Below are 24,895 nucleotides of genomic sequence, written 5' to 3' on the forward strand. Positions count from 1 at the left end.
AAGATAATCCACCACTCTATTGGCAGCCTCCAGTCCAGTAACATAAGTTTTTTCCTATTAAAAGACAAAAATGCAATTAAATGATTCCTGTTAGATAAGATCATTTTTTAAGTAATTGAAATGATTTCAGATTTCCATTTTCTTTTAAAGTATCTGTGACTGTGACCAAGAACCATGGCGGTTTATTATCCAATCTCCAGCCATGAACAAATTCGGAAACGATGTAGATCCTCGTATCATATACTTGTACAAACCTAAACACAATGAAACAAGATTCGAGGTAAAAAAATTATCATCTCTAAGTGAGGGAGACTTGATTGAGAAATAAGATGCCAAATATTGAATCTTAAAAATTTTCACCAGATGACGGAGGTGAAAAAGAAGTATGGACAAAGTTGTTAATGACAAAACTTTCAAAATGTTACCTGGAAAATAATGAGTCAGAAATTTTGGAAATCTTTCGATGACCGTTGCATTTTCAAAGTCCTTGACACATTTTGAGAGCCAAAACACGACTTTTTCAATAATTTTGTCATCCTTCAAAGGCAACAAGACATTGGCATGATACTGCACTAAAAATATCAACTATTAATTATCAGACATACAGTTTGTACTGTATTTTTATAATGTTTGTTCATGAAGCAGATGTAAAGAAAAATGAGATACAAAGAGGATAAGACTGAAGAAAGGTGTTTTCTTATAAAATTAGTTTCAATAACTGTCGACGTACTGCCTTTTAGTTCATCATAATGAATGCTCAAGTCAAAAATGTCCAAGCACAAGAACCATCGAATCCGGATGATACATTGCTCGCATATGGAATGTTAACCTGTTCATACGGATGTGTAGAAAGGATGAACAAAGTAAACGAACTAGTATCAAATTTGAAGCTAGAGATATTTTACATATTTCTTGCAGCTTTATGAAAAAACAAAAATTATTAAGGCATAGGTAACTTCCATCAAGCCGAATCTTCACAGTAAGCAAATCTATGCTTTTCAAGTTCAGAATTTTCAGAAAGTGCACGTAATACTGCACTAAAGTGAAAATAACAGTATGTAAAAACAAATTGACAGAGCACAACAATGAATATCACAAGTGCCACACTTCAAAATCCACAGGCCCATGTCGAACATCAGCGTTGGTTTAGGCAATGGTAACATACTAACAATACGAAGGCATCAGCCTTAAAACTCTCTCTCTCACAAATTAATTGAGGAATGCAACCTGTTTCCTCAATAAGGAGGATATCTGTAACTTTTCTGCCTTCCAAAAACCTGCAGCCTTGGGATTTCAAGAAATCCATCCATGGTTGAAATATTTTTTTCCCTCGACATTGTTGAAGTGGAATAAAATTGTGCGGAAGCAAAAAGATATTTTCAATTCTGAACTTCTGAAGAAGAAAGTTCTCATACAAGTTGAACGTATATATGTACAGAAGAAGATACCAAAATCGTGTATCGTGTTTGTACTTAGCTAAAAGCGTGTTTTCATTTATCAACCAACATTCGCCCTCAAGATTGGTGTAGGTTCAAGACACCAATCTTTACAAAATTTCAGCATACTGAGCAGGTGTAAAGATGGAGGGGACAGTAGTATTTTTGTCCGCTGTGTTGGTCAAAAGTGAGGCCTCTACCTGTGCACCATCTGTTAAGTTTGCAGATGGCCTCTGATGTCGAGGATTATCCTTGTAAATCTTTCCATTCTGGCCCTTCTTACCATTAGGAGCTTTATACAGCCTATGGCTCGGGGGATAACCAACAAGCTTACAACAAAATTCCCTAGTGTGACCATTTCAGTTACAGTAGTCACATGTCAAAACATCCTTTTTTTGATAATTTGACTTGCCTTGTACAGAGAAAGCCGCTGCTGATGGGAGTTCAGTCGTAGACAAGGATCTATGTGATTCTTCTTGAGATATGATCTAAAAGGCTTGACCTACAGAGGACAGAGGGCTCATCATTAAGATTTGGCTTCGAATTGGGGTATAACTTTCATTTAATCCCATCAGAAATTTTAATAGCTTTTGTTGCTGATCATGCGCAATGTATTGTTTCGCTGTAGCACATTCGCATGAAGGAAGCACAACCAATGATGAATACTCATCCCACAATTGTTCAAGCCTACAATAGTAACTCGAGATAGTGTTACCAGCTTGTGTCAACCTGCCAATTTCTCGGTGCAAAGAAAAAATCCTTGAACCATTAAATTTATCATATTGCTCCTTGAGATCGGTCCAGACTGTAGATGCATCAATTGCATAAACAATACCTCCAAAGAATTCTTTTGAAACATAATTCATAACCCAAGACAACACTAATGCATTACATCTCTCCCATTCATGTAATGTAGGTTGTTCGAAAGTAGGTCTTCGACATGTGCCATCGATAAATCCGATTTTATTCTTAGCATGTAATGCGATGAGCATGGCGCGACTCCAAACTCCATAATTATCGGTGCCTATCAAGTGATCAGTAATAAGGCTCATACCAAGAGTATCAGAAGGATGTATGTAGAGTGGATCATTGAAGCCGATGTTAACTGCCGTGGAGGAAACTTGGAGAAAAACGGATCTCGATCGAAATACCTCGCAAAGGAATTGACAGTGCTCGCGTACAGATTCTCAAATCCGCACTACAGTGGAGCTATAGATTCATTAAAAAAAAAAAAGAATCGAAGAACAAATCAGAGAAGGATCGCAAGCAGTTGCTCTGATACCATGTTAAAGTGGAATAAAATTGTGCGGAAACAGAAAGATACTGTCATTTCTGACTTCTGAAGAAGAAAGTTCTCGTACAAGTTAACATATATATGTACAGAGGAAGCTACCAAAATCATGTATCGTGTTTGTACTTAGCTAAAAGCATGTTTTCATTTATCTACCAACGTTCATAATACCATATCCAAATGTTTATATACCAGACCATGAAAGGGGAACCAGTCAACTTGTAGTTTAAAATAAAATAAATAAAAAGTATTAATCTTAAAAGAGGAGCATAAATATGAAGTTATGCACTACTAGTTCACCATGCAAAGAAAATCGCATAGGTTCACCAAGATATTACTCCTACCTCCCCATTTTATAATGCCTAGATCTTGTGTCAATGATTGAATAATGATTGTCAAAAAGCGAGCAAAACAAACTCTATAATAAAAGAAAATACTTGACCCATCAAACCTGGTTAGCAAGAACGAAAGCAATCCTTATGTTGCAGCGGCACTAGATTGCTCTGTAGGAGCAAACAGTCCAACTTGAATCAAGGGATAAAAAACATCTTGATAGAGCCTTTCCGAGCATCCAAACTGTTTGAGCATCTCCCTTTCTGTAACTGAGCAGTTCAAGAAAACAAACAAATTACATCAAATGTATTTACTCAGACATGATCACAAGTTTCAATAGAAAAGAGTCCATGAAAAATTCAAATCTTCTCACCAGGATCATATTTCCTCCAAGCAACGTCTGTATTGTAAAAATCGATAGCTGCAAACGGAAGTTATTAAAGCCAGAAAGGATTCTTAGATTTATGATGCTTTATTTTGCAAACCAGGTAAATTTGTGATTGAGAATACTTGCGGTCATTAGAGCAAGGGATGTAAACCAGTCAAAGAATGGCAGTCGAACAAACTATGGCAGTAAGATAAGTCAGTTAGTGAAAATCAGAATCTTGTTTTGTTTCAAATAGTCTAACTGCTCCAGGAGAGACACACCTGAGTGTGAAATAATGTGCCAAATGGAGTTGGCAATTGCTGGACATCTTGAAATATTGGATATTCAACCTGAAGGAAAACTTGCATGTTGATTCAATCACATCATACTATGTTGGTTGTCTCAGCTAGCATAGCAATCAAAACATGGTATTTGAATTGTAATGCGATTTACAAATATTAAGGTTGCACATTTACAATCATTTATAAGTTTTGGTACAACAACAAAAGCTTAATCAACGATTTGTAAAAGAAAAAAGGTCATGCATTCGATTGACATAAATTGCAACTTAACGAAACTATTGGAATGAAATTTTTGTGGAGCAACAAAATACCTAAGCCAACAAACCGACGGACCGACAAAAATGTATAGTGTGGGCTCTGGTATGGTATAAGTAAGTTTGGCTAGAACTTTAACCACAGCCCACAGGTTATACTTTTTGACGTAGAGGCAATCATTGAGTCCAATACACTTCAATGTTCATCCTTATTTTCAAACAGAATATACATAACGAAGGCAAAACAATATCACTCACTGGGATTAAGTAATGTAACCAGTCATATTTCGAAATTCTAAAGGGCAAAAGTTGCCTCTCTCACTTCATGTTATATGTACTTCATGGAGATTCTCAATGACACAGTTTAAACCCACAACAGAGTCACTATAAAGAAGAATTCAAGATTTCCCAATCAATGAGCAATGGTAAAGCGTTGATTTTTTAAGATGCAAGCTCTGGAACTACACCATGTACGCATCTCACAAAGAGAGACCAAATTCAAGAACATGATACTTGCCACGGATACTCGCATCTTCAGGGCTAAGGGACTTTATTTTGGGCCCAAAATCATAACCACCTTCAAGAACAGTAACATCAAACCCCTGAAACCAAATTCCAGAACCATATTTAACATCATATATGTCACCGTTTGGTATCATCTACACTTCTTGCCAAATAGTATCAAATGTGGCACACTTGTTATCCACACAATCAAGCAATTTTAGAGGACCTGTTGGCAAAGGTGCTGAGCACCTCCTAGACCAGCCCATCCCAGCCCGAACCAACAATTATTACTTTCTTGTTGCTCTTACGTTCAGTAAGAGATACAACTTGATCCCCTGCTCTGCAACAAAACCCACTTCTGAAACTAGCATGGCCAACTGCCGGGAAAAGCGGGGCAAACCCTCCAGCAAGCAAACTTCTTGTGACTATCTCTTCGTCGTGGCTGTATTTCTTTCTGCTTATCTATGGAAAAAGATGCAGCGGTTCACAACGAACCATTCATAGGTTCCAACACACTTCACTACGAAGAGTGGAGTTTCCAGCCACAGAATTGGCATACAATAAGCCAACTTTAGGCACCATTCAGGCCATCATTCGGCCATTATCATACGCAGAGTGTGTTGGCTCCACTGCTTTGACAGGCCTTCCAACAGCCACACACTCAAACATATTAATTGATGTTAGTATATGATTAAATAAATAGGTATTTCAACATATTAATATAGTTAGTTTAGTTGTGCTCAGGAGTAAAGGAATAAAATTACATTTTCATCAATAACCATCAAGTACGTATTTATTCATCGATCTCAGCTATTATTTTTGGCCATTCTTTTAATTGTGATCTTCGTTTCAAGCTTTTTCCAATCCATAGATGATAGATGTCAGCTTTGACAAACCTATGCACATATTGGACCACTGATTTTCACTTATTTTATAAAAACATGTTAATTCAAGATAGGTAAATATTGCTTTCATTTTATTTGGTTAATTCCACGTGAGAAGAAGATCAAAAAATGTTACTGGTACTTCCAAAATTGGACACATGGAGGGGATAACTTTGAAAGGAAAAAAAAATCAAAATTTATGTTAAACATGATTTTATTACATGATTATTGTATATAGGAAGAATTATAATAGCTTACTGCCAAAAAGGCGACATCATCATCTCCCTCCCTTCTACACTACTTAACCATGATAGCTCCCCAATAATCTTGATTGCTTCTGCCATTTGCCCCTTTCATTCTTCACACAGCCACGCACGAAAATGGTTACAGCTCTATTGGTCCGGCCAAATCACTCACTTCTGGCCCGCGGACCGGCCGGGTCATATCGTCCCAGTCCCCCAACTCGTCGCCGGCCTCCTTCGTTTCCCATAATCAAGGCGTTCAAGCCAGACCGTCGTGGTTCTTGGGGTACACTGTTCACCCGGCGCGTGTTAGCTTTGCCGATCCAAGCTGGCTCACGGGCTGACGATTCGGCGTCTTTCGAGATGTCCGTTGAGAATGCCCTTAAACTCCTCGGTGTTCCTGAGGAGGCTTCGTTTGAGGATATTCTTCGAGCCAAGAATTCACTTGTTGCTGCTTGTAAAGATGACCAGCAAGCAATTTCTCAGGTCTGTTGAAATTTCCTGTACATTGTTTTTTTGGGAGGATCTTTACTATTTGCTAATAGCGATTACTCATGTTTTCGTGGAAACTAAGTTGTGGGATTTGCTTATTACAGTAGATATAGTGTTTATATTTCCATTTCATAGCTTGGGAATTACGGGTTTCTGCTCAAGTTTGTGGCTTTGTATAGGTATATATATTCATGTGAAAATCTGTATCTGTTTTGTTTTAAGATTCGAGGAATTGAGGAGAACAAAAGTTCTTGATTTTTGTTTTTTCATGTAATTTGCTGGCAAGTTTTGTTCATCCATGGTTTTAATTAGACGTTGAATATAAGAAACATGTCTTCAGTTCTGTACAAGGATTATCACCTGCATGTAGGTGACACCTGTCACGCACGTTAAAATTATTATTTTGTCACTTCTACATTTTAAAAAAGAAATTATAGAATTTGTTTTTACCCCTATGAATAACTAGGATACATTTGATTCAATTTAGCAGAAGAGAGAACTGTAACTTGAATACCGGTGTGCACTGCCCAGTTTTCCTGAAGTATGGAAAAATGAAGATGGATTTGAGCTTTGAAAATCAATATGTTGAGGGCAGGGGAACTGTAGGGTCTAAACAATCATTCGTTCATTCTAAAGAAACCAGATAATCTAGACTCCACTAATACGCAATCGCGAAAAGAAAAAAGAAAAGCAACTGGATTAAATAAAAAATGAGAGAAAATCCACCAGAGTTAGGATAATGTGCCCGTATTGCATGCCCATGAAAATGTGCTCATTTGATGAAAGACGCGAGTTGAAACATTTAGTGATTGGATTATCATAAGCTTCCACATAAGAGATGCATAGCTTCTGAAATTGTAGACCAGTTAACTTCAATCTTTTTTAAATGTGTATCCTGCAGTATATTTCAGGACTTTACATAGAGCTATTTCATTCTTGCCAATACATGGTTTAATATGGCTTATCACCATACAGTTAGAGGCTGCATATGATATGCTGCTGATGCAAAGCTTATCACAAAGGAGAGCGGGGAAAGTTGTGAATAGCAACATTCGTTATGCTGATGTTAAACCTGTAAACGCTCCTAAAATGGATTCAATGCCTAAATGGCTACAGGGTACTGTAAAAAATTCACCCCTCTCGGTTGAAGTACCGTCAACCAGTGACTTGGGTGTGCAAGCTGGAGTTTATGGGGCTTTAATGGTCTTGACATATGTAAATGGAGTTTCAGCATCTTCCATGGCGCCATATGCAGGGGCTGATGTGCCTGGCCTGATCTTAGCAACTAGTTTTGGGACATCCTTGTATTTCATGACCAAGAAAAATATCAAGTTGGGTAAGAAAACATATGACATTATTCATTAGCAGGGTGTTTGACCGTATATTTCTGGTAAACCCCCTTTTAAATTTAACTATTCTAGGCTGATTTGAATTATTGGTTTTGCATTTTTTGGCTGTCAATGATTGTCTATAATAGTACTTGGGGCAAAGGTTTGATGTCGTGTTTCTGGTTGGGAGCTCGTTTAACCATATTTATTTGATTTAAGTTCTTGGTTTTGCAATTCTCTGAACGTCGAAAAAAAACCTATTTTTATATGATTGTCTACGGTAGCACTTGTCAGACTTCACAGGTTTAGAAACTATTAAGCAGGCTGTTTGCCAGTATGACCATTTCACTTTCTTGAAATAACATATTGTACTTGAAATTCTTGATTCGTGTTGAGTAAGTGTATATGGATATATGTAACAAGCAAGGATACTAAAGCTCCTTTCAGGGGAACCAGAAAAAATAACTCTAAGCTATTTGGTACCCTGTAGTAGTTCAAGGTGAAAGGACTTGTGAAGAACGTCGAGGAAACTTTCTCCTTGATTTCTTTGTAATTTGTCCCTTTTCATGCACAGAAACTTGTGGGGGAACTATAAGCATTGTATTTTGCTCCTTGAGTGAAAGAGAGACATGAAAGATCGTTGACCCATTCAACATATGTTGGTTATTCTTGGGAACCTTAAGTTCGAGGTCTGAAAATTGATGAACACTGCTCCCGATGAGCACGTAACAACATTTAATTTACTGATATTACAGAAATCATTTTTTTTATCTGCCTCGTGTCATGCTTGAATACTCAATCCAGAAACAAGCAATTGTTCTTGTTGGATCTTGATTTATATATAACGAGTCTCGTTGTGCTACGAATGTGATTTTGTGTTGTGTGTCTTGATAAGGATTCTCTAGGTGGCTTCCAGATCACGTCCCTTAGAAGTTAGGATATATCAAATCTGGTTTTAGGATTTAATATTTGAATTTTAGCATGAATAATAACGTCTATGCAGGGAAGGCAACAGTGATTACTATTGGAGGGCTTGTGGCTGGTGCAGTAGTGGGTTCAGCAGTTGAGAGTTGGTTGCAAGTTGATATCGTCCCGTTTATGGGAATACACTCTCCCGCTACCGTTGTGAGTGAATTTATACTATTCTCACAGCTTTTGGTCTCCTTATACTTGAGATAGGATGACTCACAAATTTATGACATATACGGCCTATATTCTATCATGCTATGGTGGTGCATGTGTATGTAATTCCTCGCAAAAGCCAATCCATGCTGTCGTTTGTCCGTCGAGTACAATGTGGTAGAATGTATGTTAGTGAACATATTCGCTTCCATCTATATCTATACAGCAGTTTTGTGTTTGTCCTGGATTAATCTTGAAAATAGTCATCTTTATTGTACTCAGTTGCCTTGAAACTTTGGATGGCACCGAAGGAGTCATTACATTTTTCGTGCATTTTGGACAGAAACTATTGCCAAAAACATTGTCTGTCGTAGTTTCCTTTGTTGATTTGCTTGTTGCACGGAAACAGATTGGAAATTTGTCATTTTTGTCTACGAAAAATGGTTCAGGGAATGACGTGAAAGTGCTGAAGGATGGTTTAAACTTTATCCAACTCAAATATTACATAATTTGTAAAGTCTGATTCTTCCCAAATAATTGCCGGGAAATTAATCAACTCATGATAATAACTCCTCGAGTTGTTTATCTGTTCAAGGCACAAGGATCGCCACTTTTCAAAAGAAAAGAATTGAGTCACAAACTCGAACCATTGAGAGTCATCGACTAGATCTAACTGAAAAGAAGTAAATCTGAAGCTGCATTGTAAATCACCACCATCATCGAAACCAACAACCTATATCTTCTCGTAAGAACAAATATGCATAACTTATAAGTAGCTATTTTCTTTCCACTGCAAGCTGTTTTCCTTTATCTTATTAGCTTAAACTCATCTCAAAATAAGAGTCACAAAGTCATTTAGCCTAAAGTTTCACGAGTATCTACAAGGGATAAGAAGATAGAAAGAAAATACAGGAGAAGAGCATAGGGATATAGAAGACAAATGCAGATGTAAATCTGCTCCAAAAAACAAACTATAGTGGATGTCACCTTGAAGTTGGGTTTTTTTCCTGCTTCACTTTGGCACCAAAATAATAGGGAGTATTCGTCTTCAATTTAAAATTACAGAGCACATTAAAGAATTCCAGGCTGCTGCTCCCCTTTCGCTATTAGCTACCTGCCTGTATTCACATGGCGTCAGAAGAAACAGTTGACAGTCAAGTAGAGCCAGTTTCCATAGGCACGGTAAATGGTGCAAGAGTGGTGGGAGGAAGATTGATGCCACCTCCCTTGATGGATATTTTAGGAGTCTTGACTGAACTAGCCCGGCTCACCAGATTTGAGTCAAGAAATAATACCACAACTGTGATGTCATCATGGAAGTGACGACGCACCCCGCGATCAATTTTCTTCAGGTCTGAGTACCTCATCTCCCTCTTCTTCGCAGCCTCTTGCAATGCCGTTTTCACTAATCTTCTTGCAATGCCCTGCACAATTAAGGTAAAAAAAATTGATAACTTTTCTTCTCACTAGAATTAAGGTAATTTTGATTTTAATTTTTATGAAATGGAATGCAACATGGAAATTAAATACATAATCCTTTTTTTACTATCAGGCATCAGCACGTAGACACTGTTTGTTTCCCTTACTTTGTCCTATGCAGCCTCTAATTAATTTTTTGCCACTTAAAGTCGCGTCATTAGTCTTTTTAGACATTGGCCAACACACATATTATCAAACATCATTTATAGTATTCGACCATCATGCCTAGAAACTTTGTTATCAATAACAACAGCTACAGTTGGTCAGTAATTGGAGCTAACATGGACCCAAAATAAGATTCTAGGAGTCACCATTCTTTTCAAGTTATGATAGATATGCTTGTGTAGAGCCGAGCTCTCATAAATTTATGAAAGAACAGAAGGTACACACACAGGAGAAGACAACACTAATATGTCCATGTATTAGTTTCAAAATGTGTAAGCATGTGGTGCACTATGTTACAATCCAAACAATAAAGGCAATATCGTCTCCATGGGTTAAATATCTTACACTGTGTGGATGATTTTGGACCAGATCAACTGCTTCTTGGTTGGTAAGATGCTCCCAAAGGCCATCTGAGGCAAATATGACGAACTGGTCATGAGGTAGTAACGGTTGCACGGTAATTGCTGGTTCTGCACTTAAAATTGGTCTTTTAAAGGATTCACGCAGACGAAATTTTGCATACAGTGGCTCCCTGTTATATTCAGCCTTCTTCAAATACACATCTCCGATAGATCTTGAGATCTGTAAAATGACACATTCAGACCAACTAAACACTGACCAAGGTCAAATGCAACAGTAGCTCGCCCAAAGATAAGACATCTCATGCAGAATGAATATTTAGAGATGATTTGCTGGCTTAAACACAAATCCCACAAATAGTAAATAGATAAATAAATGGTAAGAAATTTTTTTGCAGGATTTCCCAAAAATAACGCGAATTAAAGAAAAACTTTGTCCAACCGTTCTGTCTTAAAGGATGCATCTCTAATTGTTCAATAGTTCTAGATTTCATAATGGTCAGTGCAAATTATCTCTTCTATCAAAAGAGGATCATGATGGAACCAATTGGCAGATAATGAAATAAAATTTCTAAACCACAGCTAATCATGTAGAAATCATGCATGAGAAGCTGACAAAAACCACGTCACCACAGCATCAGCCTTTTACGTTTAGGAAGGAACAGTTTCAAAAGCAAATGTGGTCCCAAACCATCTCTTCATAATAGAAATGTACAACGGGAATCTGATTAAGATTTTTCCACTTCAAGGACACAGTAGCTCCCATCATGAATTAATAGCCAACAGAAATGATAGCAGCACAGAATAAAGGTTTGCAGCAAAATGTGGTCAAATGAACCAACCTGTATAAGACCTTTCACACGCCATACATTATGTTTTAGAACAACAATTTGTGGGTCATCAGGGTGTAGAGATTGCAGCTCCTTCCTCACAGACTCATGACTCGCATTGTGCTCAATCGAGAGTTGAATGGCGAGGACCTCCTCTGTAGCCTTGACCAGTCTCCCCAAAACAGCACGAGAATCACCAAGACTAGCAATATAAAGAGTTCCACTGCAGATGATTCCAACAAGGCAGCAGGAGCCCACCGCTGCTATCTGGGGTTTGATTGGCCATTGCCTGCTGACGACTGAGAAAAAGCCATCTTCCGTAACTTCAAATGCCTTCCGAATAACCTCTACTGACATTGTTTGGTGTTCTGCAGTGAACCCTGAAAAAATCGATACATGTGATAAATAAAACTTGGTTTCTCAAGAGCACCACCGATCCAATTTCTCAATTGAACAATAATTACAGGACTTACTCTTCAAATGTTGAAAGAGGTGCTCGTTGATGAACCGAGAAGCCTCAGGACCACCATGTCCATCATAAATTCCCACAAAAGTACCATATGGACCTGAATCATTCGAGCTGAGACAACCAGATTCAAGTTGGCTCTGATCCTCAAGTAAATTATTTGCTTGAACTACAGCCATCGAAAAATCTCCGCAAGAATGCTGCCCTGAGTCCTTATACCACAGAAGTCCATCTTGTTGACCACCGGAGTCTGAACTTGTGCGAGCATATCGCTCAGCCTTTGGCCGAAAGCAGGCCCTCAATAATTTCAATAACCCAGAAAACATCCCTCATCCCATCTGAACCACCATCAAATTATCAGCATCCGACAAGCACTGAGGCTACCTGTTTTCCTAGATTAAACTCGATTGCATCACCATAAATCAATCTCTCGCCTACGAGCACAAAGTAAGACCAGAGACCAGCACAACACAAAACAAACAGATTTAGAATATGAACGAACATCAACAATCTAAGAAAATGAAAACCAATATATATGCATTATGATCACCCTACTTTACGCCCGATTCTGGAAAGTTGCTATAAGGAAACTAATAAAAGTATAAAACGACCTTCCAAGTAAACACAGGTCCTATATGAATAATCCAAAAAACCACCCAGGAACCTGACTGTGTCAAGAAAATTCAGCTCCGAGGGAAAGAGGGAGGGGAGGGTTCCGAAATACAAAATGGTTAAAATTAACTGATTTCTCGGGCCATTTTTGGGTCAACTGGTTGAAATTCTAGAAAGTTCAACCTCCCAAAAGCAGGAGGGAAAAAAAAGTCTTCAAACCCTTGAGCCGCCAACAGTATCAATTCAATTTACAACTTTTTTGAATAGAACAATACACAAGATTGAGATATGCAAAAGAAGTTACCTTTACAATTGATTTAGAAAAAAAATCTGAAAGTGAGAGGAATTAGATCTTTAGATCCATCAAATCAAAGGGAAAAGGAAAAACTGAAGTGGGTTTTGTTTTTAGTTCTCTTTTTCAAGCAAAGCAAGATTTGTGAATGTGAAGTGGTGATGAAATAGTAAAAGAAAAAAAGAACCCCAAAAGATTTATAGGGAGAGGAGAAGCAGAGTATTTATAGAATTGCGTGCTTGATTGAGGCAAGCGAAAGTGTGGACAGACCCCATTAAAGTTCAACAAGGGAGAGGTTCAAGCCAGCAAAGGAGAGGTCCGGTTCTGGGTTCCACACACACTATTAGATAGAGAAAATATAGAGGGAGAAAATGAATAAACATCTTTTTTTAAAAAAAGAAAACATTCTAAATACTTTTTTATATTTAGATTACATAAATCAATTAAATGTTTAACAAAAAAAAATATTATGGTTATACAAAATTTAAAAACTAGAGGCCATATGTATCCATCAACTTCAAAAATAAATAAGCAATTATGTGTATGTGTGTATATTATATCACATTTGGTTCGTAACATGATATGGTAAGAATGATAAATCGATATATATATATATATTTTTTTTTTTGTTAAACATTTAATTGATTTATCTAATCTAAATATAAAAAAGTATTTAGAATGTTTTTTAATATANCTAATAGGTGAGTGACACCTCATCGATGCTAACATATAAAAGTTGATGGATACATATGGCCTGTAGTTTTTAAATTTTATGTTACCATAATATTTCTTTTGTTAAACATTTAATTGATTTATCTAATCTAAATATAAAAAAGTATTTAGAATGTTTTTTAATATATAGAAAAACCGGACTAAACAACAAGATCCGTCCGTCTCGCCACATAAAACAAGCTGATTATGTTGGATTGGGTTGGATTGGCAATTTCCCCACTGACCAAAATAGTGTTAAAAGTTGTCGAATTTGGTTAAGTTTGTCCCACCACATAAAATAGAGGATTGGCTTGGTAATTTTCTATTTACTCGTTCAGACCGTACTAAATGGTGTATGGAATAATTCTTATATGAAATTCATATGTATTTGAGATGACAATTTACCAAAAACATTACTGTTTGTTATTTTCTCAGAACTAAAACCAATAAAATTGTACATGTAATATATCCAAGGATATATTACAAAAAACTTTAGTAAGAAACCAATGAAATAAAACAGATTCGTCTCTTCCGATATGTGCTTCGAGCATGAACTTGGATGTCTGTTTTCCAGGATACAACGGAACAACCAGCAGTAACCTAGCACGAGACAATACAACAGCGAATTGAAAAATACCTGAACTTTATCACGAGATAGAGCAGAGGAGCAGCAGCCGAAATAAAGAAGAGAGTTGAACAAAAATATATGGGAGCGAGTTGTGTGTTCTTGAAAGACTTGAGGCTGCCTCTATATATAGACACTCAGGTTCCATACCGAAATACCAAATTCAGTCCAGCAGGAGCACCAACAGACATATCATACGGAGAGTCAGGCAGATGGAATGTCATCCAAAATTGAATTTTCGAAAATAAAAATAGCAAAAGCCAGGTGAACCTCAGTCAGCTCGTACACTTGCACACAAGTCAAGACTTTTCCACTGCAAATCGAGTCCATGATTTGCACCCCCTGCGTCGGCATGTGTGAGAGAGAGTAATTTGACCAATCATTCTTACATTTTCACAAAGATGTAACTCAATATAAGCTCACTAATAATATTATTATTTTCTTATGTGGGACATTCTCACCTACCATCTACTTATCAAGTCTTTATTTGTAAAATATTTCATTCAATGTGAACAAGCTCTATAGGTTAAATGCTCTAAGTCCAACAGTATAAAACAACTTAGTTAGTTACATCAACAGTCTACTCGATCAAACGATTAAGGAAAGTTGTGGTGGCCTTCCATTATGTTTTCCTCAAGTAAATATGCTCAATAAAACTACCCTTCATAAAAAATGATGGTAGGAAACATATAGCCATCTCTACTTACAAAATGCGCTTGAAAAAGTTAGTTAGACGGATGAATATATAATCGCTCATTTTACTTTTTTGGTCAAGATTAATTGAATAGTATCAATGGTACGTTGTAATAAATAATTAAAACATGGAATACTTGTTCCATTACTATTGGCGCACGTGATTTTATTTTGGCTAGAGATGAGCTCCTTCTCGAACGTAGTATCTCTCTTTCGGCCAACAAGTTTGAACAGCCAAAGAATTTGACAGTAACAGCGCATAAACCAAACCAAGTCGGTGGCATATATGGGTTCAGACTTGACGAGATGAAAACGCAGCTGCTGCATAAATACGTCAATGGTCCCAATAAAATTGGGACGAAACAAATAAAGAGGTAAGATTTTGGAACTGGGAACGCATTGTGATTTATAATTTATCAAATTTGAAGGGATAAAACGGATTTTGGTCAAAAGAAGAACAGGGGATGAGAATGTAATTGAAAGAGAGAAAAATATAACGACATTAGCTTCCAACACTGAATAGTCTTATGAGTGGATATTTGAACAGTTTATGGATTAATACTGAGTATATTGAATTAGGTTCACGAGAAGTTTAAAAGCTACATGCTTAGAGCTTACTCAAACTAATAATGCATCAAGTTCATTTCTCTAATATGTTGAGTTGTTGGCTTAGTGGGTTGTGTTTGTAGGATCGAGCGATTGTCGGTTTATCAAAAATTATAGTTAGTGATAACAGTGTAGTTTAATTTTTTTTAATCGTACAACATCTCAAACACTATGTTTTGATTGCTCTAACCAACATAGATGATTATTGCATCCGACGATATCTCTCCAAATAATTGAACTTTTTGTAATCATTGATAATCGAACTCATGATCTTGGCTTTAACAATAATTGTTTGGATCAAGCGTTTACCAATTGGTTAAAATTTATATATGTTAGCTAATATATAACTTTATTTTCTTATACTCGCGGCATCATATAGTGTACATACTTAGGCGCTAATGGGTCGGGTTGTTAGGCTAATGAGTTTTGGAATGTGTGTGTCTATCTGTTGTTATTGTCTCATATCCCTTAGAGATCAGTTTCATCATTTTCTTACCGTCGGACATGTCTCCATCAGAGACAGTATTATCCGTTAAGATCTAATGTCACTTTTTTACAACTTACCCAGCCAACCAGATTAAGTGGGGCAACGTCAGCAGCTTCATGCACGAGAACTTCCCATCTCAGTACCACTCTCATTCATGCACGTTTAACCCAACATTTTCCTCCAAATTAGTATATAAATATGCTTTTTGGGATACTTGAACTCATAACTTCACTCGTATACCAATTGTATAAACAAGCGTTAGCTGCTTTATTAAAAGTTATAACTGGTGATAATTGTGCAACTCAAATCTTTTAAACTATATAGCAGATCAAACATCATGTTTCATTTGCTTTAACCAACAGTGACAATTATTACATCAACATTGTTTTTATTTATTCTTCTTATTTAAGTTTTCCGCTCTAGAGTGTTTGCTATTTTTAAAGAAAAGTTATTCTTTACTCTTCACTTAAAAAAAACAAAAAATCACCTCGTATTTTGTTTCTGTTTCAGCATAATTTTATTCAAATCAAGAAAATGATTTTATGTTGATTCTGATTCTTCAAAATTAATTATGGTCACCCAATAAATTTATCTATCAAACGGTATTTTATCAAACTTTATCTTTTACAATCACTACAATAAAAATATTTTTGTTATTTTATTAAAAATAGACACACTTATTTACCAAAACACTATTTTAAAAAATTTCAGCTCCACCTTTCATTTTTTTATTACTTAGCTGAAAATCTATAGATTTAATCATTTTTCTAAACGTATAATTTTTTGCAAATACTCTTTTTAAATAAAAAAATCTGAATCGTTTTATTTTGTCGTTTATAAATTTACTTATTAATCAATAAAGATGCCTATATTTCTATTAAAAAAAGTTCACATTGTGTGGAATATGGGAAGATACGTGTAACGATCAAATATGACTCGAAACTTGTCAAATACGAACTCGAAATCATAGGTTTGACAAAAGTAGAAATCAATAATTTACAGAACCTAAAAAATAGGTTGCCCAACATTTAATTCTCAAAAATCAATAGGCCCATTAACTAAATAATTTTTTTTAATAGAAAAATGTATCCAATTTTTTTAAATAGACCCGAATTACCCTAAATAATTCAAAACCGTTTGTCAACTCGTATAGAATGAATTCCATCAATTCTTAGCAATTGCTAATATATACAATGCACACAATTATTTAATTGAGTGGCAGAAACTTGTGTGAGACGGTCTCACGGGTCGTATTTTGTGAGACAGATATCTTATTTGGGTCATACATGAAAAAATATTACTATTTATGCTAAGAGTATTACTTTTTATTGTGAATATCGGTAGGATTGACATGTCTCACAGATAAAGATTCGTAAGATCGTCTCACAAGAGACCTACTCTTATTTAGTCGGCCAGCCATTTTCAAATAATAATCACCTTATTTCGTTGTTCCCAAAAAAAAAAAGTAGCATTTTGTATATTTTAGGTAATACTGATAATGGTACGATTCAAAATTGGAGTCTGCTGGTGATGAAATTGAATTAATTCGCCCAACAAATAGAATATGCAGGTTCATCTCATGTACTAAAACAATTAAGAAAATAATATTTTGAGTTTTCGTCTGTAACAAAAGTCTAAAAATCAAGATTTTCTTTTTCCTAGTATCTTTTCCATTAGAGATGTAAACAAGTCAAGTCGAGTCGAACAATATCAGGCTCGAGCTCGACTCGTTTAAAACATATATAGGCTCGAGCTTGATTCAAGCTTTTATCATTAGATTGTTCGTTAATAGCTCATTTATCATATTTAACGAGTCTAGATCGAGTTCGGCTAGTTAAACGGAATCGATTTCAAACATGTTAAATAAGATCATTTTTTTATCTCATTAAACAAGTTTGTTTTCAAGCTCGTCAAGAATTTTTAGCAAGATGGTCAACTAAGATATGAGAGTTTAAGATCCGACTTCTCATTTTAGAGCATTTCAATCACTTCACTTGCACTCAGATTTCGATATGGGACAAGCTCGACATAAACGAGCTGAATATCCTTAAGAGCTAGATCAAATTGTCAAGCTCGAAATTGAGATCGAGCTCGGCTCGTTAATCTTAACGAACAATCTCAAACATGTTTTTTACCGAGTCAAGTTCTGAGTAGCTCGTGAACGACTAAGTTTGTTTGCTTCCGTATTTTCCATCAATTGTGTTACCAAATACAATGGAAGAAATACTGTCGTTTTGTGTCGCCCTAATCTATTATATATGTACATATATTTTGAAATAGCCCTAATCTATATTCCGATTGCGTTTTTGCGTGTGAAGTTATTTTCTAGGCAAGGAAAGTACTAATTATAATAACAAGATCTTAAGCTGGGCGGCTCAAGAGTAAGGTCTACGACTAATTAGAATAGTCCATTCTCTAAATAATAATAAAAAAACTAAATTTATATATAACTATTTTAAAATTGTAAAATTTTTAAATAATATACTAAATAACCCACCATCTTTTATTTATAAATTGTTTTATTCAAGAAAAAAAAAAACAAAAACGTCTATGAGATCGTCTCACAGATCAATTTTGTAAGACAGATTTCTAACTCGAACTAGATTATGAAAAAATACATAAAAAATCTATTAATTATTAATTAACTTGTGGGTTATTGTTTTTAATGTTCAAACTTAGAATTTTGGAGGAACCCATTAAATTTGATGGTACTCGTACGTAGAAATAAGTGGATTCGTACGTAGACTTGAAATTAATTAAACCTATATATATATATATATTCGAATTCTTGATGTCATCTACTTAGATTTTTTTTAAGGAAAAATTCAACTATATTAATGACAATATGACTATAGAGTTGGAATTTGAAAACTTCCTTAATTGCTTGACATTTTAGTTAACTTCCCAATCATTTAATATTCTACACCCCAACCTTTTATAATTCATTTTTATTTTGTTACAAATATATTTATTTATTTATTTTTCTATTAATTAACTATTAAAGTATGTAATTTTCTTGTAGATCTCATATATATAATTGTTGTATGAGTGGTCCAATAATAGTTAATTAATTAAATTGAACTTATTGAATGTGAAATAAATGTATGATTTTAAATTGGAACTTTCATTATATATACCATTTCTGGTCGGATTTTTTTTTTATATATCATAATTTCAGGTAACAATTATTCTCTCGATTTTTATTATATTATCGTTATTTGTCATTATGTTATATTACATATGATCTATAGCTTGTTTAATTTATAATGTGTTGTAATAAAATTGAAGTGATTTCATTTATTATGTTGAAAATTGTTATCATTATATATTAGTTAAGATTGTTGTGAAAAAGTAAAAATTTACGGTAAAAAAGTAAAAATCTCAAACTCTCAAAATTATCACACTACACACTTTATAATATTTTTCTCTCAACTCAATTGTGATTTTCTTCACAAATGAGAGATCTATTTATAGAAAATTTTTACAAATAATCCAAAAATAAAATACATCATTACCTACATCATCACACACTAATTTTCAATATTCAACACCTAATTTTACCTAATTTTCAACATTCAACATTCACATTTTCAACACAAATATTTAACACATTTTTAAATAATTTTTCAACACTCCCCCTTGTGATGATGATCATAATGATTGTATACATTACGTGTTTTTATACTGCCTCGTTAAAAACCTTACTAGGAAAAACCCATTGGGATAAAAACCATAGTAAGGGAAAAAGAGTGCAGTCACGTAAACTCCCCCTCATGTTGACACGAACAATTCTTCACAAATTTCGTAGATTGCGCATCCCAATATTATATATGTGCTTTCTGAATATTGTCGTAGGAAGTGCCTTTGTGAAGAGATCTGATGAGTTTTCACTTGATTGAATGTGACGAACATCAATACATTTATTCTTCTCAAGCTCCTTGGTGAATGCGAAGAACTTAGGAGGAATATGTTTAGTTCTGTCGCTTTTTATGTATCCTTCTTTCATTTGAGCAACACATGCAGCATTATCTTCATATAGTATCACAGGCTTCTCGTCGAATGATAATCCGCATGAGATTTGGATATGTTGAGTCATTGATTTTAACCACACACATTCACGGCTTGCTTCATGTAGTGCAATAATCTCGGCATGATTTGATGAAGTTGTTACAAGTGTTTGTTTCTGTGAACGCCAAGAAATTGCAGTGCCTCCACGAGTAAATACATATCCAGTTTGAGAACGTGCTTTGTGTGGATCAGATAAGTATCCAGCATCGGCATAACCAATTATACTTGGATTAGCATCTTTTGAATACAAAAGTCCCAAGTCTGTCGTTCCTCGTAGATAACGGAATATATGTTTAATTCCGTTCCAATGTCTCTTTGTTGGATATGTGCTAAATCTTGCCAATAAATTTACGGCAAAAGATATATCAGGCCTTGTACAATTTGTAAGATACATAAGGGCACCGATAGCACTTAGATATGGTACTTCTGGACCAAGAATATCTTCATCATCTTCACATGGACGGAATGGATCCTTTTCTATGTTTAATGATCTAACAACCATTGGAGTACTTAAAGGATTTGATTTGTCCATATTAAAACGTTTAAGGATCTTTTCTGTATAATTTGTCTGGTGAACAAATATTCCACATTCTTTTTGTTCAATTTGTAAACCCAGACAATACTTGGTTTTTCCAAGATCCTTCATTTCAAATTCTTCTTTCAAGTATGACACAACTTCTTGAATTTCCTTATTTGTTCCAATGATGTTTAAATCATCAACATATACAGCAATAATTACGCATCCGGATGTTGTTTTCTTAATGAAAACACAAGGGCATATTGAATTATTTACATATCCCTTTTTCATCAAGTGATCACTTAGCCTATTATACCACATTCTGCCGGATTGCTTCAACCCATATAATGATCTTAGTAATTTCACAGAATAACATTCTCTGGGTTTTGAACTTTGTGCTTCAGGCATCTTAAATCCTTCAGGGATTTTCATATATATATTACTATCAAGTGATCCATATAAGTAGGCTGTAACAACATCCATAAGACGCATTTCTAAATTTTCAGATACTGCCAAGCTAATCAAATACCGAAACGTAATTGCATCCATCACAGGAGAATACGTTTCTTCATAATCAATTCCAGGCCTTTGAGAAAAACCTTGTGCAACAAGTCGAGCTTTATATCTTACTATTTCATTTTTCTCATTTCGCTTTCGAATAAAAACCCATTTGTATCCAACAGGTTTTACACCTTCAGGTGTAAGGACTATAGGTCCAAAAACATTACGTTTATTTAGCGAATCCAATTCAACCTGGATGGCATCTTTCCATTTTATCCAATCCTGCCGATTTTTACATTCACCAAAAGATTTTGGTTCATGATCTTCATTATCATTTATGATGTCGATTGCCACATTATAAGAAAATATATCATCAATTTCTTCTATATCTTTTCGGTTCCATATTTTTCCAGTATTAATATAATTGATAGAGATTTCATGATTCTCGTCAGTTTGTGGTTCTGACAAAACATTTTCATCATCATGTGTTTCTTCAGGAACATCATTCTCTATTTTGTGATCATTATGTGTTTCTTCAGGAACATCATTCTCTATTTTGTGATCATTGTGTTTCTCTATGAATTTTCTTTTTCGAGGATTTTTATCCTTGGAACCAACTGGCCTTCCACGCTTCAGGCGTTTAATGACATCATGACTATCTTCAATTTGTTTCTTCGGAATTTCAATTCGAGCAGGGGCATTTGCAGCATGTATATATGATTTAGTTACCCCTTTTGTGTCTGCAAATGCATCTGGTATTTGATTTGCTATTCTTTGCAAGTGCACAATTTGCTGTACATCTTTTTCACATTGTTTTGTTCTTGGATCCAGATGTAACAATGATGATACATACCATGTAATTTCTTTTTCGGTATGTTTCTGTTCTCCCCCTAACATTGGGAAGATTTCCTCATTAAAATGACAATCAGCAAAACGTGCTGTGAACACGTCGCCTGTCTGTGGTTCAAGATATCGAATGATCGATGGACTATCATAACCAATATAAATTCCAATCTTTCTTTGAGGTCCCATTTTCTTTCGTTGAGGTGGTGCAATAGGCACATACACCATACATCCAAAAATTCTCAGATGAGAAATGTCTGGTTCTTTACCAAATGCAAGCTGCAATGGGGAGTATTTATGATATGCACTTGGTCTGATGCGAATTAATGAAGCAGCATGTAAAATTGCATGTCCCCATATAGAAATAGGGAGCTTTGTTTTCATAATCATTGGTCTAGCAATCATTTGCAGACGTTTAATCAATGATTCAGCCAATCCATTTTGAGTATGTACATGAGCAACAGGATGCTCAACAATGATTCCCATAGACATACAATAATCATTGAAAGTCTGGGAAGTAAATTCACCAGCATTATCAAGTCTAATTTTCTTGATTGTATAATCGGGAAATTGATTCCTCAATTTTATTATTTGAGCAAGTAATCTTGCAAATGCAACATTTCGAGTTGACAATAAACATACATGTGACCATCTGCTGGAGGCATCAATCAATACCATAAAGTATCTGAATGGTCCACATGGTGGATGGATTGGTCCACAAATATCACCCTGAATACGTTCAAGAAACATTGGTGATTCAGTTTGGATTTTGGCTGGTGATGGTCTTATAATAAGTTTTCCAAGAGAACATGCTTTACATTGAAACTTATTATTCTGAAAGATCTTCTGGTCTTTCAATGGATGACCATGTGTATTTTCTATAATTCTTCGCATCATTGTTGAACCAGGATGTCCTAATCGATCATGCCAATTGGTTAATATTGAAGAATTATCAATTACCATGTTTGATTCAATGGGACGTATATGTGTATAATGCAATCCAGTAGGGAGCATTGGTAGTTTTTCAATCACATATTTCTTTCCTGATTTATATGTGGTAAGACACATATATTTCTCATTCCCTTCATTCATTGTTTGAGTATCATACCCATGGGAATATATATCATTAAAACTCAACAAATTTCTTTTCGATTGTGGTGAATATAAAGCATCATTGATCAAAAATTTTGTACCATTAGGTAACAAAAATTGTGCTTTACCACATCCTTTAATCAAGTCTACAGGACCTGATATTGTATTCACCGTTGTTTTTGTTGGTTTTAGTTCCAAGAAATATCTTTTATCTCGGAGGATAGTGTGCGTTGTACCACTATCAGGTATGCAAACTTCAGCTTGGTTCGTAGCATTTTCCATATTTGAACTTCAAAAAAATATGCAATGAAATAAAATTATTGACAATAAAATACAATACAATATAACACACTATAAAACATTATCATACGAATACATAAAAAATAAAATATTTTACATATTTATTCCACCATCAAATTGATCATTATCTGAGAAATCAATCAGAAAATCTCCAGCATCAAAATGAGTTGAACCACTCAAAGGTTCACTGTGTTCAGTAAAGTTGGTCTCCTTTTCTTTCCCCTTTATTGATTCTTTATAAAGTTTACAAAGGTGCTCAGGGGCTCGACAAATACGGGACCAATGTCCTGGAGTACCACATCTGAAACAAGAACTTTCAAATCTTTTTGAGTGATTCTCATTAACACTCATATTCTCTTGATGCCTTTTCGGTGGGTGGTTTGGGACGTTCTTTTGAGATGAGTTATAGAAATAACTATCTCGATTATTTTCAAAACCACGGCCGCGTCCACGACCACGACCACTTCCACGTCCACGTCCACGTCCACGACCACGACCACGACCTCGATTTTGTCCTCGACCAAAATCTTGTCTGTAACTTTGATTTTGGTTTCCAGGTTTAAATTCATTTTTGCTTACAGCATTTACTTCTGGAAATGCTGTTGATCCAGTGGGTCGGGACTGATGATTTCTCATTAATAGCTCGTTGTTCTTTTCCGCCACAAGAAGACAGGCGATGAGTTCAGAATATCTCGCAAATCCACGCACTCTATATTGTTGCTGTAGTGTTATATTTGATGCGTGAAACGTGGAAAATGTTTTTTCAAGCATTTCCGATTCTGTAACCTCATGTCCACAAAATTTTAACTGCGAGATTATTCTATACATCGCTGAATTGTAATCACTGACTTTTTTAAAGTCTTGGAATCTTAACATATTCCATTCATCACGGGCGGTCGGAAGTATAACTTCCCTTATATGTTCAAATCTCTCTTTTAATCCTTTCCACAGAGCCATGGGATCTTTTTCGATGAGATATTCACATTTTAAACCTTCATCAAGGTGTCGTCGTAAAAATATTATAGCTTTTGCTTTTTCTTGTGATGAAGATATACCATTTTCTTTAATGGTCTCGCTTAGACCCAATGACTCAAGATGCATTTCTACATCAAGAGTCCATGGCATATAGTTTTTCCCAGTAATATCAAGAGCGATGAATTCGAGCTTTGCCAAGTTTGCCATGGTGGTACTAAAAATTACGATGCATTTTATTAGTTAATGAATATTGCAATACAAAGTAATGGATAAACAACAAGTACAAGTATTCGTAAAAATAAAGAAAACACACGAGGAGGATATTCTCCGATAAATACAAGACTGGTGAGTATGATAACCAAAATAATTAAAAATAACCTCGTGAAAGCCATCTTCTTTTTTTCTTCGAAAATTTGATGAAGAATAATTTTTAGAGAAGAAGAGAAAGTTGGAGTGATTGAATGTATTTGTGAGATTGTATTTATAGAGCAAAAACTAGCCGTTTTGTTACCGTTTATTACCGTTGGTGTATAAGAAAATAAATGTATGTATTTGTATAATTTTATGGTAATAATATGGTGTATATAATATTAGTCATATTTAAATAATTATGTATATCATATCACATTATTATAATTAGGTGTCATAAGTTATTTTGTTTAAAAAACCTTATAGGCTTTTATACTTGTCGTATCCCTTACCGGGAGTGTGGGATGTCG

General features: G+C 35.1%; 3 protein-coding genes across 8 annotated transcripts; 1 reads left to right on the forward strand and 2 right to left on the reverse strand.

The window, feature by feature from the left end:
* Nucleotides 1-103: 103 nt before the first annotated feature.
* Nucleotides 104-4,858, reverse strand: LOC140968916 (uncharacterized). 4 transcript variants are annotated; one of them, XR_012173851.1, is made up of 6 exons: nucleotides 3,709-3,845; nucleotides 3,571-3,625; nucleotides 3,434-3,481; nucleotides 3,179-3,329; nucleotides 426-829; nucleotides 104-254 (listed from the first exon to the last, which is right to left on the reverse strand). XR_012173851.1 is itself a non-coding variant. In XM_073430080.1 (5 exons), the coding sequence occupies exons 1-4, from the start codon at nucleotides 4,856-4,858 to the stop codon at nucleotides 3,580-3,582; spliced, it is 267 nt and encodes an 88-aa protein (XP_073286181.1). In that variant the 3' UTR covers nucleotides 3,434-3,481; nucleotides 3,571-3,579. The 4 variants fall into 4 exon arrangements, 2 of the variants coding, with proteins under 2 accessions (XP_073286167.1, XP_073286181.1); XM_073430080.1 differs by lacking the exons at nucleotides 104-254; nucleotides 426-829; nucleotides 3,179-3,329 and adding exons at nucleotides 4,497-4,585; nucleotides 4,796-4,858 and having other exon boundaries at nucleotides 3,709-3,777; XR_012173853.1 differs by lacking the exon at nucleotides 3,179-3,329 and having other exon boundaries at nucleotides 3,571-3,715.
* A 742-nt stretch (nucleotides 4,859-5,600) lies between these two features.
* LOC140968938 (protein CHAPERONE-LIKE PROTEIN OF POR1, chloroplastic-like) lies at nucleotides 5,601-8,848 on the forward strand. 2 transcript variants are annotated; one of them, XM_073430127.1, is made up of 3 exons: nucleotides 5,601-6,099; nucleotides 7,081-7,495; nucleotides 8,437-8,592. In XM_073430127.1, the coding sequence occupies exons 1-2, from the start codon at nucleotides 5,752-5,754 to the stop codon at nucleotides 7,468-7,470; spliced, it is 738 nt and encodes a 245-aa protein (XP_073286228.1). In that variant the 5' UTR covers nucleotides 5,601-5,751; the 3' UTR covers nucleotides 7,471-7,495; nucleotides 8,437-8,592. The 2 variants fall into 2 exon arrangements, with proteins under 2 accessions (XP_073286228.1, XP_073286220.1); XM_073430119.1 differs by having other exon boundaries at nucleotides 5,604-6,099; nucleotides 7,081-7,441; nucleotides 8,437-8,848.
* A 428-nt stretch (nucleotides 8,849-9,276) lies between these two features.
* LOC140968924 (probable protein phosphatase 2C 60) lies at nucleotides 9,277-13,071 on the reverse strand. Of its 2 annotated transcripts, none has more exons than XM_073430098.1 (5): nucleotides 12,771-13,071; nucleotides 11,862-12,288; nucleotides 11,401-11,768; nucleotides 10,545-10,781; nucleotides 9,277-9,979 (listed from the first exon to the last, which is right to left on the reverse strand). In XM_073430098.1, the coding sequence occupies exons 2-5, from the start codon at nucleotides 12,178-12,180 to the stop codon at nucleotides 9,710-9,712; spliced, it is 1,194 nt and encodes a 397-aa protein (XP_073286199.1). In that variant the 5' UTR covers nucleotides 12,181-12,288; nucleotides 12,771-13,071; the 3' UTR covers nucleotides 9,277-9,709. The 2 variants fall into 2 exon arrangements, with proteins under 2 accessions (XP_073286199.1, XP_073286207.1); XM_073430106.1 differs by lacking the exon at nucleotides 12,771-13,071 and adding an exon at nucleotides 12,410-12,495.
* Between the last annotated feature and the right edge of the window lie 11,824 nt (nucleotides 13,072-24,895).

The sequence above is a fragment of the Primulina huaijiensis genome, chromosome 2 (genome assembly GCF_012295235.1).
Source record: "Primulina huaijiensis isolate GDHJ02 chromosome 2, ASM1229523v2, whole genome shotgun sequence".
NCBI classification, from domain to species: Eukaryota; Viridiplantae; Streptophyta; class Magnoliopsida; order Lamiales; family Gesneriaceae; genus Primulina; species Primulina huaijiensis.